We start from the raw sequence: 20,273 nt of genomic DNA on the forward strand, positions 1-20,273 counted from the left end.
AAATGCAAATTACACTCCAGGTGAGTTTCTAGCTGAGAAGAGTTTTGGGACATTTTTCCATTTCAGTACTGTGTGTCTTCTTCAGTTCCAAATATTAATCCTGTAAATTTGATTAAATTAAGAGAACTAGATTCCAGCATTTCTGGGACAAAAAGCAAAATGATGTACCTCAAGAAAGCATGTGATGTGGTAAAGATCGGGGTGTGAGTCCTGCTGGTGACTGATGGACTCCCTGCATGAAGGGCTCCCTAGCACCCACAGGGACTGGCACAAAGCATAAAGACCAAAGTTGGATCCTGAATGTCTTTTCCACTTGCTTCACAGACATTGATGGATCCTGCATTCTTCTTTGTTTGTGAGATTGAACATCTCTTAACTTTATTTTATAATATATAATGAAATTATATTAGGTGACTTTGTCTGGTGTACAACAACTTATGAGGTTTTGCCACTGGAAGTAGGCACAGCTTACAATTTCCCTTGCTTAGTATTAAGAGCAAGGAAGCCACCATGCTAACTCAGGTAGGCTTAGCACATAGAATAAGCCTCTATCATCTGAAACATAAAAAATGCAAGAATGGAGCAGAAGCAGGGACTATCTTTTTGGTTGCTCTATTTTAAGGATTTCAAAAATGAATAGCAAAGAGGGATTGAAAATAAAATAGAAACTTCCTTTCCCCACTGTAAATAATTAATAGAATGAATTGTATAGCATTATGCTGATTATAGAACAAGTATGATTTTATTCACTGGTATGCTTTTATTTATCACCAATGAATCTGTCATTTTTTTAAAATCTCTTTTGGTACCAAAAATATTTTTCTAATATCTGAACAGACATCTCTAAGTTTGCTAATGATGTCTGGAATTGGTGAGCAAATAATGGAAACTCTCAGCCCAGCCTTGGAAACCCCAAGCCCCACTTTGGCAGAAACAGTGCCCAAAGATGAGTGCTTAGGAGCTGCTTTGTAGATAAGAAAGCCCAAAAACATTTGGTTAAAAGTGACAAGAATAGGTTAAGCCTTCCCTTGAAATGCCAGCATCCCATAAAGGTGCCTGTTTGTATCCCAGCTGTTCTACTTCCCATCCAGCTCTCTGCTAATGCACCTGGGAAAGCAGCAGAAGATAGGCCAAGACCTTGGGCCCCTGCATGCACATGGGAGACCCAGATGAAGCTCCTGGCTCCTGGCTTTGGGCTAGCCCAGCTGCTGCCATTGGAGCTATTTCAAGAGAGAACTAGGGGGATGGATGGAAAATTCTCTCTCTCTCTCTCTCTCTCTCTCTCTCTCTCTCTTTCTCTTTCTCTTTCTGTAACTCTGCCTTTCAAGTAAACAAAATAAATCTTTTAAAAGTGATCATCATAGGGGCTGGCACTGTGGTGTTGTGGGTAAAGCTGCTGCCTGCTGTGATGGCTTCCCATATGGGCACCAGTTTGAGTTCTGGCTGTTCCACTTCTGATCCAGCTCTCTGCTATGGCCTGGGAAAGAATAAAAGATGGCTCAAGTTCTTGGGCCCCTGCACCCACATGGGAGACTCGGGAGAAGCTCCTGGCTCCTGGCTTCTGATTAGCCCAGCTCCGGCTGATGAGGCTAATCGGGAAGTGAACCAGCGAATGGAAGACTTCTCTCTCTACCTCTCCTTCTCTCTCAGTGTGACCCTGACTTTCAAATAAATAAATAAATAATCAGGATAAGCAGGTTATTCCATCTTTGAATATCTGCTAAAAGTCACAGCAATCATGATGAGCTAGGTGGGTAAACTGGATTTCCTGGCAGATCTTTTTATCCCATTCAAACCAACAACAATTATGTGCAGATTTTATATATCAGTTATTTCCCAAAGAAGCCCTAAGTGGAATTATGCAAAAGTGTTCAGCTTCTGACTCAGTTTGGGGACAGTCATCTTTCTACATACTTATATGACAAAGGTATTAGTGCCCCACAATACAGCACAACAACCATAAGTAATCAACAAGGGTGTCATTAATCTGTACTCGTAACAGCTACGATAGCAGGTCCACTCCACTTCTTCACTCAGAAGCCTGTTCCTCTCCCCGTCCCGATCCATCCTCGCCTATGCTGCACAAAAGACTGTTTTCCCGCTTCACCATTTCCTCACCACTTAGAAAAGCAACAAAAATGAGGCTCTTTTGTTTCCTTTCTTTCCCACACAGCTCTCATTATGTTGCTCAGTGGTCAGCAGGTAAAAGTAAACCAGTGCAAGTCAGCTAGACTGTGGTTAACTGCAGATGCATAGCAAAATGCACAATGCTCTGCTGACTGTTACACGCTAGAAATGTCAATTCATCCATCCATCCAATCAACAACCTCTTATTAAGTACATATCTTCTTTACTACTTTGGATAAATCTTTCCCTGTGCTGCACATTTTGCGACACCATTTCCAACACCCTTATGGAAATTACATCCATTGGCAGGGAAACAGATTATAACTTTAATGCATTAGCAGATGGTGCAAATGAGCAAAAAAAAATGGGACAGAGAAAGAGATTTTGCAATCATGATAGTTGCAGATCACCTGGTGACATTTACCAGAGATAGAGGAGGTGAGGAACTGGCCTCGTGGGCACTGAAAAAGGAGCATTCTTGCGAGAAAAAATGTCCGTACAAAGATCCTGAGCACAGTTCACGCCTGAGATGCTTTACAGACAAGGAAGAGCAACAGTGGGAAAGGGAGGGGAGTAGGGGTGAGTTCAGAGAGTTAAGGGGGTGCAGATCTGTGGGACATGGTGGGTCACACTGAAGATGTTGCTTTTATCCTAAATAGCATAGGAAGCTGTTGGAGAGGGTTTCAAAAGCTCCCTCTTCCTATTCTGTTGGAAACCATCTGGCGGGGAAAGAGTGGAAGCTGGGGCAACACTCAGCTGATAGCTGCAGTTGTACAGGTGAAAGATGCTGTTGACTCAGACCAGAGAAACAACAGGAAGGAAGTGAGGTGTGGTTGGATTCACAACAGATTCTGAAGGCCCAGCCTTCAGGATTTGCTCACACCTCCTGTGTAGGCTGTGAGAGACAGGGAGGACCTTCAAATTTGGGTGCTGGACAGTGGTAAGGATTGGAAACTACTAGAATTGCTACCAAGTAGAATAATGAAGGATATGAGTAGAGCAGATAGGAAAAGAGACACGGAGTGGGGTGCATGGGAAATCAGAAAGTCAAGTTTGGATATGCAGAATTATTGGAGAGCCCAAGTGAGCCGTCCTCTAGGTAGCAGGAATATGGATCTAGCATTCAATGAAAGGGTAAACTTGGAAGTTGCTGGTATGTAGCCATGAGACTGTCTCTGACTATTGCTCAGTAATTGGATTTTGTTTCAAACAAGGCAAAACTTCCTATTTCTTCTGAGAGAATTTCTGCACCAAAGACAAACTGTACTTTCCTTGAATCCCACCGCTTTCCTCACAGTTTTTCCAGCCCTCAACCACTCCACCTGGAAACTTCTGCTTGGTCCCAGTTATAGCCAAGTTCCACAGAAATAACCACTCTGCTGTTTCTCAAAGACCTTTGCGTGAGATCTCTTTGTTTTGCCTCATACCCGTGGACAGAATGGGGTTGGGGTTGGAGGAGAGAGAGGGAAACAGAGACAGAGACAAAATGATATTAATCTACTGCAAGCTTGCTTGCCAAGATGCTTCAAACTGGACTGTAATTTCAATTCTCAGAGATATCTGCCTCTAGCCTTTCCCCAGATGGCTCAGTCTCTCTAAGGCCTGCAAAAATCCTTCACCGTCTTTGGAACAGCTTCCTGTGTGGTCTCCATTGCTGTGTATCAGTCTTGAAGGAGAGACATTTTGCTTCTTTCTGTCTCCTGTGTAAAGGCAAATACACAAAAAACATTATCCCTGAAGTCAGGGTCATGTACCCCTGGAGGCTTCACTGTGACCACTAATTCAGCCCAAACGCCACTCACGATGAACTGCCCCACTTTATCCATTCTATGCTTGCTGCAACCCCACCTAGCAACAATCCTCCTTTGAGAGAGTTTTGACTCCTTTGACCACTCTCCATTACCATAATAACTTTCATCCCCGTGACATTGTTCTTTCTTCCAATTCTAACTCTTCTCTGCTTTTCTTTTAACTTGTTCTTTCATCGCCTGAAAGCCACACACACTCTGTTTTTACACAGAGTTAAAACAGCTTCTGAGGTGTCTTCTGTACTCTCTAAGTCTTTGCCAGGACACAACACAATGCAAATCTAGCTAGCCTCTGGAGACATGCAAAAAGCCGGTGTGTTCGTACTGATAGCTGTCAGCATTGGGCACCAAAGGAAGTCACATCTATGTTGCACCATTTATATGTAGGATACCATAGGATTAGAGACCAGTATTGAAAGTGAGTCTCCTCTGGCAAATGGACTTAAAGGCCTCACACCTCAGATTGAGAGGACTCACACACAACATGAACTCTTTTCACAGCACAGTTCTTTCTTTGCTCCTTCCTTTCTGGGTTCACATCTTTAAGCACTCTGTTCATGACAAGTAGAGGAAAAAGGAAACAAAACGCCAGTTAAAATGAACTGATTCAAGAATATGGAAATTACACTTGTAAAACTGCCCTTTTAAATAAGTAAATTGGGCTTATGCATCTTTTATTTCAAGTGTCTATTTTACTGATGAGTTTTTCTAATCACATTGTGCACTGAACCAAAATGAACTCAGCTCCAAGGCAGCCCTCCTGGTATTCATTCATTTTTCTGCTCATTCTAGGAATATTACATTTTCCCTTTCCCAAGTAATCTTCTCCCCTCCTAGTCAATACATCACTGGTTCTTTGAGTGACCATGGACAAGTGAATTTCCAGCCTACGTTTTTATTGGTAAATTGAGTTTATTAAAACTGCAAGACAAGGTCCATGTAGGCTTATTAAAGATGTGTTCACGGTTCACAGATAATTCTTAGAGCCTTCCTTAAGCACTCTCTTCCTGCTCGCCAAAGAAGATGTGCAAACCTTGAGTTTTCAAGTGCAGATTATAAGAAATAAATGTGATTTCATTACTTTTTTGAAATTCTTTAAGTTGACAGCAACAGTCTCCACTTGAAATAGCCTGAGTGAAATGAGAATTTTCCTGGATGGAAATGAACCAAAAGAGATGAAAGAAGCCTTTAGCAGGTACAGGTGCAACCACATGTGGAACAGGAACAAACCACATGCTTACCATCGGAGTTCACACTATGTCTTCCTATGCTCCATGAGTCAACTTTGTTCTTTCTTCCTCATGCACTGAAGTCAAATTTTCTTCTCAGGGCTGACAAAAGAGTCACTGAGAACTTCTGAGTTTTCTCTCTTATAGTTTCAGCCACCACAAAGAGGCTACCCTGAAAACTAAAACAACTATAGAGTGAGTTTCTGTTAACTTTGCTTGATTTAGCATTCCATTTCTAATGCAACCAACTTTTTGCTGGAAAGAAGAATATAATAATAATATTATTTACTAAACAGGAAATTGTGTATGTGTGTCATTGTTTGTTTTGGGGAACAGGGTCTCAAGGTTGGGTGAAAAAGGTTATAGGGAGGTCATGAAATAATTTGTCATAGTCACAGATAGAAAATAAAACAAAAGCTAAACCACAGGAGAAATGGTTTTCATATGTGGGAAGATAGGGCTTCAAAAAAATGCTGCTTTCCTAAGCCTTCCTTCAGGACATTCCCAGAGCCAGAGCTCCATACTTCTGGTTGGTTAATGAGATCCTGATGTCCCAAGTTTGCTTAACTTCCTCCACAGCACAGGGTTAGAGGGAGGCAGGGACTCAGGGCCACTCTGGTGGCAGCCTGTTTCCTTCCTTCTCTACCAAGGTCAAGGAGCATGGGTGGGAACCAAGAAGGGTAGAACTTGTGGCACGGAAAGACTCACTTTTTTATTCTTTGGTCTGTTTGGTTAGTTTTGGTGAATATATTTCATGGAAATTTTCCTAGGTCCTTTTTCCTCATCTTTTCCCATTCTTGATGTCATATGAGAGTGCTACAAAAAGTCAGGGAAAGTACATATTATGAAAAAATTGTGCATGGATTTCAAAATGTTCACAGTAAAATAAGGTTACCTTTGCATTGCGTTTTTCCTCGCATGGAATTTTTGAAGTTTAAGTATCATGAAGTTACAAAGAAGCTTTTGCCAACATCAGCCCTGTCAGCACCATTGTATGTTTGCTGTGCTGAGCACAAAAGTTCTAACAATATGTCTGAACGTATGCAGGGATAGATTAGCTTCTGGATTTTGAAACAATCTTTGCTGGAGGGTTTTCTACCTATCTAGCAATTTAGAATAAGTCATGTTACTTTTGCTTGCTTAAGATTCTTGGTGTCTCCACAATGGTCCCATTTGTTGTACTATATCACTTGCGTAGCTTCCATTGCTTACATTGTCTTCCTTTGCAGATTAATGGAATGCTTCTCTTTGCTCTCTCAGACTCATGGCAAGATTATTGTAAAGAACAGCAGTATTTGTCATTGTCTTTATTCCTAATTCTTTTCACTACACTTAATTCTATTCACTATTCTTAATTCTATACACAGTGGAGCACTTGCCAGGTTGTCTCTTAGTGGCAACAGCAAGCAGACTTTAAACCATGAAGTTAGAGGGGCATGGCATTAGCCAAGAGCACCACACAGTCTATGGCTGAGCTGGAGTGTGAACTCAGATAGATGAGGTGCTTCAAAAAGTTCATGGAAAAATGAAATTAAATGCAAATTAATTGTACTGTAATATGTTTTGAAATCCATGCAAAGTTTTTATTTTTTCATAATTCATGTTTTCTATGAACTAATTGAAAATACCCTGGCATGTGCCCCTGAAATCTAAGATCTCTTATCTGGAAGAAATTAATTTTGCCTTCATTTCTGTTATCCCATGTAGTTTGTAATATATTTCCAATCATTTGTTAAATTCATTATTTTGTTTTGAATTTTTAAGTGTCCATCTTGTTTTGTTCTAGCCATGCTTTCATATCTTGAAATTTTCACTTAGTGTAGGCTCAATCTTCTCTAATCCTTTTTGTTAAGTATTTGTAGTTGTTTTGTAATAATTCAATAATTTTTGTATACTACAGTTTTCCTAAGTATTTTTCTAATGTCAGACACATCAATTTACCATTAGGAAACACATCATTGAGAACAACAGTAATTGCAAATAAGTTTTTCATATTTTGATATTAAGATGAAAACTTTATCCTTATATGAATATATTAGAGAATTTGTAATATTTGTGATGAAAGTATTTTTTCAGAATACTCTATTGTTTGACCACAAATAGTAAAAACCTTATTTAAAGAATGATATTGTTAAAAAATAATAGGTGGATGCTTGGGCTGGAGGTTAAGATGCTTACATCCCATATAGGAGTGCCTGGGTTTGTTCAATAATTGGCTTTGGCTCCCAGTCCAGTTCCCTGATAATATAGACCCTGGGAGGCAGCAGTGATGGCTCAGGTAGTTGAGTTCTCAGCTCTTGGCTCTGGCCTTGGCATTTATGAGCATCTGGGGAATGACCCAATGGATGGGAGCTCTCTCTACTTGTTCATCTCTCTTTGTATCTCTGGCTCTCAGATGAATAAACTTTTATAATAATAGAAATTCCTTGCATGTTGAGTTAGCAGATGCCATCTTTTCAGATTTCATGTCTCCTTTGTGTCGTTCAAAATAGATTCCTGGCCATCCCCTAAAAGAGAAGCATGAAGACAGTGACCTCAATTATCTTTGTCTTTCCCCTTTCCTGTATAAATGCAAAGCCTTTCAAAAATATAAAATTATAATCTTTATATATTTCACTTGGTGATAAATGACTGGTCTCACAGATCTGACCACTTCAACCTATGAGTCAACAAGCATGTGCCCCACTGTTGAAATCCTTAACATCAATGCTTCAATCAGCTCTGAAGCTTTCATTGCCCAGTGGTCATACTAGACTCTCCTCTTGTGACAAAACTATTGCAACTGTATGTCAGTCAAGTCTGCCTTAGGTATTTCACATCAATTTTGTCTTCATTCCTGCAGTTAGATAGAAAATATTTTTTGCTTTCCTTTTCGATTCACCTGACCTGGTTTATTCTGTTTCCTCTTGCATTCTCTCCCCCCAGGTGTTTGCCAAACTACTGTGAACATGGAGGGAGCTGCTCCCAGTCCTGGTCCACCTTCTATTGCAACTGCAGTGACACAGGTTACACCGGTGCCACCTGCCATAACTGTGAGTAGATACCAGTGTTAGTATCAAGATGCATTCAGCGTGGAGCGGGCACTTTTTGTTAATTCATTGAATGTGTGTTTCTTGAGAGGATAGTTTATGCTTAATTCTAGTGGGCAGGAAGGATTCAGGATACAAGCTATATGCTTTTGGAGTCCATGGTCCACCAGTATGACGGACAGATAATGGAAATAGAGTTGTATAATCATTGAGAGAGAGGCAAGAAAATGTGCTACATAGAGACAAGGGGTAGCTATTCAGTCAATGATATTGTTTGATGGATATGTGTTGATATTATGCTGTTGGAATGAGTAACTTAATATCTTAGTGGTTACTTGTGGCCATGTCAATCCGATATTGCATACCTGTCACACATTGATAAGAAGTCTTCTCCCATAATGCCCTCATTCTGAGGTGGTGACAGAAAGTAGAAAGTACAAGGAAACATGTGCTAGCTCTTAAAATTTCTGCCTTGATGTGGCAAATGTTACTTCTTTTCACAATCCATTGGGCAAATAAAATCACATGGGTACATACAAATTCCCGGAAGGGTGAACTGCAATCTTAGCATATGATGCATGACAACAGCACCTGAGTATTGGTGAGAGGTATGGATGAGTACCTGTCAATCGTTGCGTTAGGAAGGCCTCAAATTGGTGACCTGGGGGATCTTTAAATAAAAATATAGCAAGAAAACAAAAAGGATGCTTAGAGGTAAAGAAACAAATTGAAAGGCAAAGCATCAGTCTTTCGAGGAAAGTATTATTTTTAAAGATTTATTTATTTATTCGAAAGGCAGAGTTACAGAGAGGTAGAGGCAGAAGTGGGGAGGAGATCTTCCATTCACTGATTCATTGCTCAAATGGCAGCAAAGGCCAGAGCTGGCAAGACCCGAAGCCAGGAGCCAGGAGCTTCTTCCAGGTTTCCCATGTGAGTGCAGTGGCCAAAGGACTTGTGACATCTTCTACTACTTTCTCAGGTGCATTAGCAGGGAGCTGGATCAGAAGAGGAGCAGCCAGAACTAGAACGGCACCCATATGGGATGCAGGCAGTGCAGGGGGCAGCTTTACCTACTATGCCTCAGCACCGGCCCCTCTGTAAGTATTTCTGCATGGCTGAAGGGTGCTGATGGTAATAAGCAGACAGAATGACACAGCCTAGCATATACAAAGGACAAAGGGTGAGACCACTAACAAAGGCATGGGATAAAGTAAAGAAATGTTTCCATTTAGAGCACTGAATACCAACTATGCAAAATGGACTCTATGTATAAAGAAGTGAGACAGATCTGAAGGTGTGGGTTGGAGATCTAGGTGACTTCCTGGAAATATGAAATGTGAAATGTCTTAGAAAGCAGAGGGATGAGAGAAGGATTCTCTAGAAGATGAAGCAACAAAGCCAATAGGCAGCCATTTAGACTAGTGGTACAGATGCCCACATCCCACATTGAAATCCTGGATTCAATTCCCTGCTCTGGCTCCTGAATCTCGCTACCTGTGAGAGCAGATCCCGGGAGGCAGCAGCAATAGCTCAAGTAGTTGAGTTGCTGCCACTTTCATGGGAGATTTAGATTGCATTTCCGGCTCCTGGCTTTGGCCCCAGCCCAGGCCCAGTCACTCTGGGCATGTGGGGAGTAAACCAGCAGATGGGAGCTCTCTGCGACTGTCTTTCTTTACGTCTCAAATCAATAAATCATTGAAAAGACATAAAAGTATAACCAAGCTGAAGCCTGAAGTTATTCTGAGGACTACAGTTGGGTTCTCATTTGGACAGAGCTCATTGGGTTTCGTCTATTCCTGCTGCTTCTGGGCTGGCACTCAGGTCTGCAGAATGGCAACTGTAGGAACCAGCTGAGCAAGGATCTGGCCCTGATCAGAGATGAGCAATGTTGACACCCCTTTCTTGAGGACATCTCGGCTAGTGCGCAGCTTCCTGTATGCCCTGGAACATGGCAGTCACCAGTGATACCCACAGAGGGGGCTAACAAAATCAGAGAAGAAATAGCTCAGTGATGATCCTGGGGTGATACTGTTATTGTTTATAGTTGCCTGGGAGAAAGAAAAACACTGCCATGTTTTCTGATAAAATATCTTATTTAAATTTTTCTATTTAAAAATTTGAAACAGTGAAGAGACTGGAATGAAAGAAATTGGATTTAAATTTTACTGCATTCTCATACTTGAATAAGTACATAATTTTACCACTTCAAAGCTCCCTATATTCACAGATCCTTTGAGGGAAAACTAATGAATTCTTGTGGGCCCATCATATGCTAAAATTATGTGTTTCTATGTAAGATTCACAACAAATACTAATTTATAAATTTTGTCTGGTTCCAGAAATATCCCCAAATAGCTAAGGACAACATATATTTGCATAGAAACATTGTAGGGCACATGTAGGGAGAAGCTCAGAGGGAACAAGAATGATCATCAATTTAATAGTGAGAGAAGAGAACCTGAAAGAAAGCTAAATCAAAGCAACCGGAATTTTAGCTAAATCACATTGCAACATTTCTACGACTGGTAAAGCTCATGCTGCTCACTTCCTTTTAATGTAATTTAGCAATTTTTGGAGGAGTTCATCTGTACCAACGCTGTTCTCCTTTAATTTACTCTATCCATCAGGCTAAAAATAGAAGATTTCTAGCTTTTGAAAAACAAGTGTGAAGTTGAATAAGTGGAGGTGAGGTGTTGACTTTAAAAGGAGCACTGTCAAGGCTGATGAGCAGCAAACTCAACACACAAAGCCTTAAAAATATCATTCTTTTCTTTAACACCTTCCAAGTCCTTTTTCTGTAAAATTGCTCAGTGCCTACCCTGCAGTCTGTGACTCTATGAAACATCATCTTCTCTTCTGGGCACCCAGCCAGAACATATCTGTGGTGCTTGGGTATCTATGACGTTTGGCAAGCACACCTTGGATGCCTGAGTGATTCAAGAATCTGTCCTCCCCCTAACTAGTCCCCCTGTCTCCCACTTGGGTGAGAAGCCTTGTTTTAAGTCACTTTGTGAACGAGTATGTGCCCCACATGCAAGTGAAAGCTGCCGGAATGCAGAGGGTGGTACAGGCATGTCCTTAGGCAACAAGAAACACAGACTAGTCCACAGTTCTGCTCTGGTGGCAATGGAAGAATCAATGGTGTGTTGGGGCATGTGTTACTGGATGATCAGAAGGATCCTTCCATGATCAGAAGGACCAGATTGACCAAACATTTATAGTGAGATTTGAAAAGGTGTTGCCTGAGTGTTCTCTTAGTTGCTTTTAAGTTCTTTAGGATTGGTTTTGCTTTTTTCGTTGGTGCTCTCTAGTAGGGCTGACTCAGAACAGACAAGATTTTCATTTCTTTCTGCTCAGCTTTTGTGGGTAAGAGAGATTTGGGTGAGGTAGAGGTCCAGTGGATTCTCTAGGGAATAGAAAAATGGAAATTGTCAAAGTCTTTAGACATAGCAGGTTGCCGTTGAGAGTAAAGATATCTACATTTTATCTCTTTTTTCCTTCTTATCTGATGATGCATACTGAACACAGGTATTCAAGTTAGGTCACAATTCAAACACATTTTGAAGAAAATCATCTGTAAAAGAAAAATGGGATGAGTGTGTGGGCAATTCCTGTTCTACCTATAATAGTTTGTTCATCTGCAGAGGAAGCCTGAACCCATCACCTAGCCCATAAAGCCCCACTGGATACTGTTATACCATGTGTATTTCTCCTTGTGGACAGAGATTCTCCCTATGGTTGCCTTTTATTCTACAGAGAAGAAATTGAAGGCTCATTGTCTAATGCTATTTGTGAAAGAAAGAGAAAGAAAGAAAGAAAGAAAGAAAGAAAGAAAGAAAGAAAGAAAGAAAGAAAGAAAGAAAGAGAGAGGGAGAGAGAGAGGGAAGGAGGGAGGGAAGGAGGGAGGAAGAGAAAGAAAGAAAGAAAGAAAGAAAGAAAGAAAGAAAGAAAGAAAGAAAGAAAGAAAGAAAGGAGGGAGGGAGGGAGGGAGGGAGGGAGGGAGAAAAAGAAATTGAAGGCAAGCAGTGTTTGCAGTCCACATTAAGCCCTGGCAACCCAGTCAATGTTCAGAATCTTCAAATCACCAGAAAGAGTTGCCATGGTTATTGTTTCTACACAATGTGTGAGGTCAAGAGGTTATAAAATTAAAGCTTAAATTCTCAGTCCTGAGAATATATCTTGGCCATGATATTTTGTGTCCATGTTATTAGGTTTTTAAATTAAGATTGACTAAAAAGGAGAGGTTTTGGTTATAGAAGCTTAGTGTATAACTATATATCTATGAGGACATTAACACCCACAACAGTTACTTAACTTTTTCAAGGTCACATAACCAGTAAATGGTAGAGTTAGGAATTCACTTAAGGGAATATGTCTGAAGATGCCAGATGCTTAAGCCCTATCTCCTTTTTCTTCCTTAAGATTTATTTATTCATTTGAGAGGCAGATTTACAGAGACAGAGGAGGGGGGAGAGAAAGAGAGAGAGAGAGAGTGAGAGAGTGAGAGCGAGAGAGAGAGAGAGAGAGGACTTCCATCCTCTAATTCACTCCCCAAATGGCCACAATGGCCAGAGCTGAACCAATCTGAAGACAGGAACAAGGAGTTTCCTCCAGGTCTCCTACATGACTGCCAGGGCCCAAGTACTTAGGCCTTCTTTTTCTGCCTTCAAGGTCCATAGAAAAGAGCTGAATCAGAAGTGGAGCAGCTGAGACTTGACCCAGCGCCCATATGGAATGCCAACACTGCAGTTGGTGGCACAGATCGCTAAGCCCTATATGCTATTGCTGTATGAAACAACTGACTTTTTCAAAGTTTTGTGTGTGGACTTGGGAATAAGACATTCATGTCATACTTCATTTTACTTCAGACACCATAGAATGCTGTGATATCATAGTTGAAAATGCAACTTTAGGAAACTGAGTAATAAGAATGTTTCTGTGTTCTAGAATAATCATGAAAACATGATGGAAGGAGGAAGTAGAATGAGTTAGGACCTGAAGGACAGCTTTAATATTTTTAATATCATCTAGTTCTCATTTAGCTACAGAAAAGGCACTATTGAGTCAAAGGCAATGGGTAGCTTTAAGGAACTTGGTTCATTTTTCCAACTTGTTTTCCTAAAGTCTTATTATAACTTATGCATTGATCCCTGTTTTCTAAGCTCTTTCTCTTTCCTGTCAGAATTAGTTACTGTAATTCATAAGACTACTTGACATGTCTTTTGCACATTGAAATGGAAATTATCATTGACCCTCATGGTGAGTTTTAGATTAAGAAAAAATTTTTTTAATAAGTGACTTGTAAAGTAGGAATAGAGCTACTTATTTTAGAATTTTGTTTTATCATTCAACAAGGACCCTATGAAAGCATATCTGGTGTCAGTTACTGTGCATTCAGTGATAACTCTCAAATTGAACATACTCAGTAAGTGATGCAAACACTTAGATTTTTTCCGCTTCTCCTCCTACTGAGTGGGACTGTCTTTAATCTTCTCAATACCTATGTCTAATGATATTCTCATGGCCCTATTGAGGATCTCTCCTCTATTTCTCAGCCTTTGCTAATCCCTTTTCATATCATAACTTGTCTGACATCCTAACAATGTCTTATAGCTTGTTTTTCAGCTTTGCAAGAGAATGTCAGTTTTCTTCCTTTCCCAAGCCTGATATAGTGCTTCTTCCCTTGGGCAGTCAATAGTTAGGTATTGATTGGAAGCATATCAAGTTGTCTGGATATCATACTCTATAGTAGTCATCACAGAGGAATAACACTTTTGCTAGTTTAGCAATAGGTAAGTGGACCTATGACTGAATGGCAATTGAGTGGTTGGAATGAAAGGATGGAGATGGTAGGAGATTGGGGTAATAAGGCAATTTATTTAAAAGCATGACTCCTATCTCTTAGCTCATGTTGATTCAAAGCCCAATAATATTCCGTGGGTTTCTTATCATGATCTAAAGAAAATTCATCTCACTTCATAACTCCAAATGCCATTAGCACATTTTTTTCTCAAATGCAACCAATCACAAGGAGGAGGAGGAGAGTACTGATTGTTAAATTCATACCATGATTTATTTTATGATAATAAACACAGTCTTTTGTGTCAAGCTATGGGGTGAGGGCACTGTTTCTTTCTGAGGAAAGTGAAAAAGTTTTCAGAATAATTGACCTTTCAACACAGACTTGAAGAATGGGAAAAAAGAGCAACAAAAAAGACCTAGGATGAATGAGTAACAGGTGCTAAGGGCTAACGGCATGAAGAGCCACACAAAAAGGAGGAGCTGTGAGACATTTGACACAGCTGGAGTCTGAGATGAGATGAGAGTTACAGATGCAGGAAATGTAGCCAAAGAAGGTTATTCTTAATAAATTATTCTTAATAAATTAAGAAAGAGTTTGCTTCTCTTCTGCACAGTTAGGAGCCAGAGTTAGTTTCATTTTAGTGTTGGGAATTGACTTGCTAATATTTGCTTTGCTTTTGTTTACTTTGCTTATGAGTTTCTTTTGGAGCTGTGTCTGTGATAGTGTTGAAAAGCACATACGCAAATGGGAAGATTTGGGTGCTCTGCCAAGATATTAGGTACTATTTGCAGTAGTGTAGGCAGCAAATATCGAAGATCGCAAGCTTATAAGATGGGGCCTATTATAAAAAGTGAATGTAAAATGGAATCAATCAAATTTGAAGACACATTGAACACAGAAGAGATAAGCATGACCTTTAGCTTTTTGGTTTGTAAGACTGCATGGATGAAGAATACCATCACTAAGCCTTTAGACCTAGCTTGCTGTGAAGGCCTAATTTCAAGCCCAGGCCCTCTAACTTACAGTAACAGTGTATGACTTAGAGCAAGCTATGTTGGCTCTACATGTTTTTTCTTCTTCATCTATAATATGGAATGAAAAATAGCAATTGCCATGTCAAATATGATGAGAATTAAATAAAGTAGCATCTTTAAAATATCTGCACAGAGCCTAGCAAATATTCTGTTAGCTAGTCTTTGCTTTAAAAAAAAAAAGATTTTTATTTATTTATTTGAGAGGTAGAGTTACAGACAGTGAGAGGGAGAGACAGAGAGAAAGGTCTTCCATCCACTGGTTCACTCCCCAATTGGCCACAACGTCTGGAGCTGTGCCAATCCAAAGCCAGGAGCCAGGAGCGTCTTCCAGTCTCCCACACCGGTGCAGGGACCCAAGGACTTGAGCCATCTTCTACTGTTTTCCCAGGCCACAGCAGAGAGCTGGATTGGAAGACGAGCAGCCGGGACTAGAAATGGCACCCATATGGGATTCTGGCACTGCAGGCAGAAGATTAACCTACTGTCCACCATGCCGACCCCTAGCTAGTCTTTGAATAGATAGAGGACATGTAGGATGAGATTTAGTGGATGCTACCATCAACTGAGCTTGGGACTCCACGTTTGCCCGAAGAACTATTTGCTGTGCAGAAGTAGATGGAAATCTCTAGAATGAGACCCTAGGGGAAGATCAGAATCAATGTTGTATAGTTGCTAAAACTTTACAAGTAGATACAGTCAATTAGATGTGTTAGGTAAAACTTGGAAAGAAAACATTTTAAGGCAGTCTGAAACACAACCATGAAGTAACAGTGAAAAAAAAAAAATAAAGGAAGACTTAAGAAAGCATGGAAAGTAGAGAGCCAGAAGAGCAGTGTTTCTGGAATTGGGATGTCTATTACTCAGGATACTCTTTAATCACAGTAGTTGGCTTGATGGATACTTTAAAAGGAAGCTGAGGAAAGTACAGTCAGGGAAAAAAAAGCAAAGAAGGAAACAAGTGTCTATAGGCCTCCTCTGATTATAGAACTAGTGAAATACACTAGAATTTGCCGTTTATTGGAGAATTTACTGAATGATTGCTATTCTAAATAGTGTCAGAATCCAGGTAATTAAAAAACATTCCCTACTTTAAGATGAATTATCCATCCTTCAGGAGAAAAACATCTAAGGTCACATGTAATTCAGAGAACAGGGCTGACTTTACAGAGGTTGCTGCTCTGTAGAAAAGACAACAGAGTGAGTTGAATTGAGTGTGAAAGACTTCTTGGATGAGCAATTCACTGTGCCCACAGGACCAGAGTTGATTAGGCAGGCGTGTTATGAGAGTGAGTATCAAAGAATGCACCTGCAATAAGTGTGAACATGGAGGATGCTTGGGATTCATTCAAGGCACTAAATAAGAGGAGGATAATGGATATTTGTTGAACTCCTTTTAAATGCCAGGTACTGTAATTAGTGCTTTATGTATAGTAGTCCTCCCTTACCCATATGGAAAGGGATCCATGATCCCCAATGGATGCCTGAAAATGTAGATGGTACCCAATCTTATATATGTGAGTACTACATCTATTCCTATACTTATATACATATGTTGGAATTTAGAAATCAGATACAGTGAGAGCTTAACAGCAATAACTAATAGAATAATAGTAATAACAAACTGTAATAAAAGTTACTCCAATTTTATTGGAAATTTTTTTTGGAAATATTTTTTCTGGAAATACTCATTTAAGAATTTTGAAATTGACCATGAATGACTGAAGTCACAGAAGCAAAGTCTCAGATAACACAGGGTTGTAATATATCTCATGCTATAAATATATCATACAAGGTTACAGTATACATATATTTCTGAGACCCTCTTTACATTCTTAGCCCTGACTCTGTTTAGACTATGGCAGTTTTTCTAGTTTTCAGATATGCAAATCTCAGGATTTTCATTCCCCTTCCTTTGCCTGTGTGACCTCTGTCAACTCCAGCAAGAAGACGACCTAGACCATTCTCAACCACTATACCTCTCCTTCTTTCCACACTCTCTCTTGTAGCATTGATTCTGCCACATTAATTTGTTTGGCTTTTGTTTTCCTTCTCAAACTGCCAGTTCATTGTACAGTCTTCTTTGTTTGCCTGGCAATACGGACATATAATAGACAATCAATGAATGTAAACATTCTTTTATGGTCAAAATACTGAAAGCCACAAGGCTGGTGGAAATGGATTTCAAACTCAGCTTTAGATGGCCTGAAATAACTTCCTCTTCACATTACAATGTCTACAGGTAGAAGGAAGAACACTCTTAAGCATTTGATGGGACACAGAATGATTTAATAGCAGCACTTATATAACAATTTCTTATCAGAGACAGAGAGGAATCAAAGACATATATTCACCTTGTATTGGTTTTTGTTGACTTGAATACATCTTAGTGATGTAAGAGTTTCCTGAATCTATCTCTTCCATGTTAATTTGCCCAATTTTTCCTTTATTACCTCTTAGTGTCTCTCCCTCAAACTTTTCCTATCCTCTTGTTAACTGAGGCTACAGTGAAGCCAACTTAAGTCCTGAGACTGGTTTGTCAAAGTGAAAGAAATAGAATCACAAATTCTGGCTCCTGTCCAAACTCCTTGAAGCAACAAAAGTTCCCAAAATATGAGAGAAGATAATTAACTGAAGATAATCTAATTGTTGATGTTACTGTCTTTGGAGAACCATTGATATTTACTTTGAACATTGAACAAGAACAATGAACACTTATTTCTAAATTATTTCAATCAACAGAAGATGAATTACCAATGAAACACAAAGCTCTAGTGTGTCCCAGGAGGAAGAAGTAATCTTGCATATACTTACATACTAAACTCAGTATAGGAAGGTGTATTTTCTCTCTGTGCTTGCACTGTGAATCCAGACAGACCAGGATTACTCATAGATGCCTATTATAGACAAATTATTAAGCTTTTTCATCCTTGGTTACTTCATCCCTAAAATAATAACATTGGCACACAGATATTATGTAGATTAGTGGTGAGACACACAAAACATCTAGCACAATATTTGGGATTTGGAATTTCCATGTTAAGTGGTATCTGCTATTTATATAAAATTATCTTCATGCAATTTGAAGACTATTTTTCATCCATGAGATATCTAATTGTGCACCTTCCTATGCTACCAAATCACATGGCTACAGGAACATTTCCCACTGTGTGTGATCTGATTAGACATTAGATTTTGGGAGGCAGGCATTGGTCACAGCAAATAAGAAGCTATTTGGGACAATCATATCACGTATGATAGTGCTGGCTTGAGTCCTGGCTCTGCTTCTGATTCCAGCTTCCTGATAATATGTACCCTAGGAGGCAGCAGGTGTTCAAGTATTTTGGTCCTTGCCACCCACGTGGGAAGTCTACATTCAGTTCTTGGACCTCAGCTTAGACCTGGCCCAGCTCTGGTGATACAGGAATTTGAAGAGTAAATTGACAAAATCTTTCTCTGGCTCTATTTTTCTGTTTTTCAAATTAAAATATTCCAAAATAGATAAATAAATAAATAATTTTTCATTGAAAGGAAATTAGGTTTTGTCATAAGGTGTCACCATCAGTGGAAGAACTGAGGGGTCCTCAGGCTACACTTAATAGGAAGAATTAGATCCTCTTGGCCACATATGACCTTGGGCAAGTCACTTACTTTTTGTAACCCATTATTCCTTGTGAATATAATGTGAATTAGATTGGGATTATCCATGGCCCCTAAGAAAGCTTAATTTTATTTGCTCCAGCAGTATGACCCTGAATGTCGGTGGACTCCATGTGCTCTGGAGTCACACTGCAAAGTTTCTGTGCTTCATCGTACACACTTCTAAAGTTCTACTCTGAATAAGTGTAAATATTGTGTAAGGCATATATTTCATCTCTTTCCTATAGTTTAAAAAACAGTCTATTCATCTTCCCATGGAAGCAATCAAGGAGTTGGATTTCTGGCATTCTCATTGGGAATGGGTAGTCTTAAAAAGCGGCACACCGGCTTCTAGTCCCGGTCGGGGCGCCGGATTCTGTCCCGGTTGCCCCTCTTCCAGGCCAGCTCTCTGCTGTGGCCAGGGAGTGCAGGGGAGGATGGCCCAAGTGCTTGGGCCCTGCACCCGCATAGGAGACCAGGAGAAGCACCTGGCTCCTGCCTTCAGATCAGCACGATGTGCCGGCTGCAGCGCGCCGGCTGCAGCGGCCATTGGGGGGTGAACCAACGGCAAAAAGGAAGACCTTTCTCTCTGTCTCTCTCTCTCACTATCCACTCTGCCTGTCAAAAAAAAAAAAAAAAAAAAAAGCACTACGAGAATGAACAAACGGTGCACTGGCTCAACACAGTGTATTAGTTTTATTTTAATTCATGACTGACTTGATATCTAAATTATCATTAAATAAAGAAATTTCAAGGGTGTTTGACTTAATCTTGTAAAATAATTTCACCTATGTAACTCAGAAAATATTTCTTAATCCATTAAAATTCTATAACATAATAATAATGTGATCTCAGTCAAGTTATTTCTCCAAATTGGGCACCACTTGTGCCATATTCAAGAAAAATAATAGAATCTGTCATTATTGCTCATGGAATAAATTTGAAAATCAATGGGCATGGAATCTCTGAAAAGGATGATCATAAGTGTTTCTTGCAGGTACTTTCTTATGTATTCACATAATTGTGTTCACACTGCAACCTTTGTGAGGAAAAACACAAGTGTTCTTCTGTGTGATGTGCAGAGGAAAGACATGAGAATCAGAGCTGTGTAGCACTGAGCCCAAGGACATGTAGTTTGTAGCCTCCAGTAGGACAAAAACCTGAATCATATTCTGGGTGAGGTCAATTATGTTAAGTGAAATTCTGGTATTATTTTTAAATTTAATTTTCATTACTTGTTTTCTGAGAGCAGCTTCGGTCCTGCCACTGTCCAGCTTCAAATTCTTTGGTGGCTCTCCATTGTCTTAATAGTAAACACAAAACTTGATAAATTCAGCTCAGCATGTTAGCCCCATCGCTATTTGGAGCCCTCTTGGGTCATAAACTGTTTTCAGTTGTGTGCCCATGTGGAGCAGGTTCAGTGGTTTTAGATTGACTCTGCATGCCTCGAACACATCGAGTTTCTTTTTACCACTGCAACCTTTTGGACTTGGCAGCTATTTCTGATACATTCCTTCTAATCTCTTCTGGATCATTTTTCTACTCAATATTCTGCACCTGTGACTGAGATTATTGTCCTTTGGGTCTTTCTCGGCTGTTAGTTTCAG

The 20,273-nt window shown here is 39.9% G+C and overlaps 1 protein-coding gene across 2 annotated transcripts in view; it reads left to right on the forward strand.

Moving 5' to 3' along the window:
* CNTNAP5 (contactin associated protein family member 5) overlaps positions 1–20,273 on the forward strand; it is a 967,841-nt gene that overhangs the window by 571,139 nt on the left and 376,429 nt on the right. For both annotated transcript variants that reach the window (XM_062199074.1, XM_062199079.1), the window contains exon 11: positions 8,090–8,196. In XM_062199074.1, coding sequence (XP_062055058.1) covers positions 8,090–8,196 — 107 coding nt within the window. The remainder of the gene's footprint in view (positions 1–8,089; positions 8,197–20,273) is intronic.

The sequence above is a fragment of the Lepus europaeus genome, chromosome 1, assembly GCF_033115175.1.
Source record: "Lepus europaeus isolate LE1 chromosome 1, mLepTim1.pri, whole genome shotgun sequence".
Lineage (NCBI taxonomy): Eukaryota > Metazoa > Chordata > Mammalia > Lagomorpha > Leporidae > Lepus > Lepus europaeus.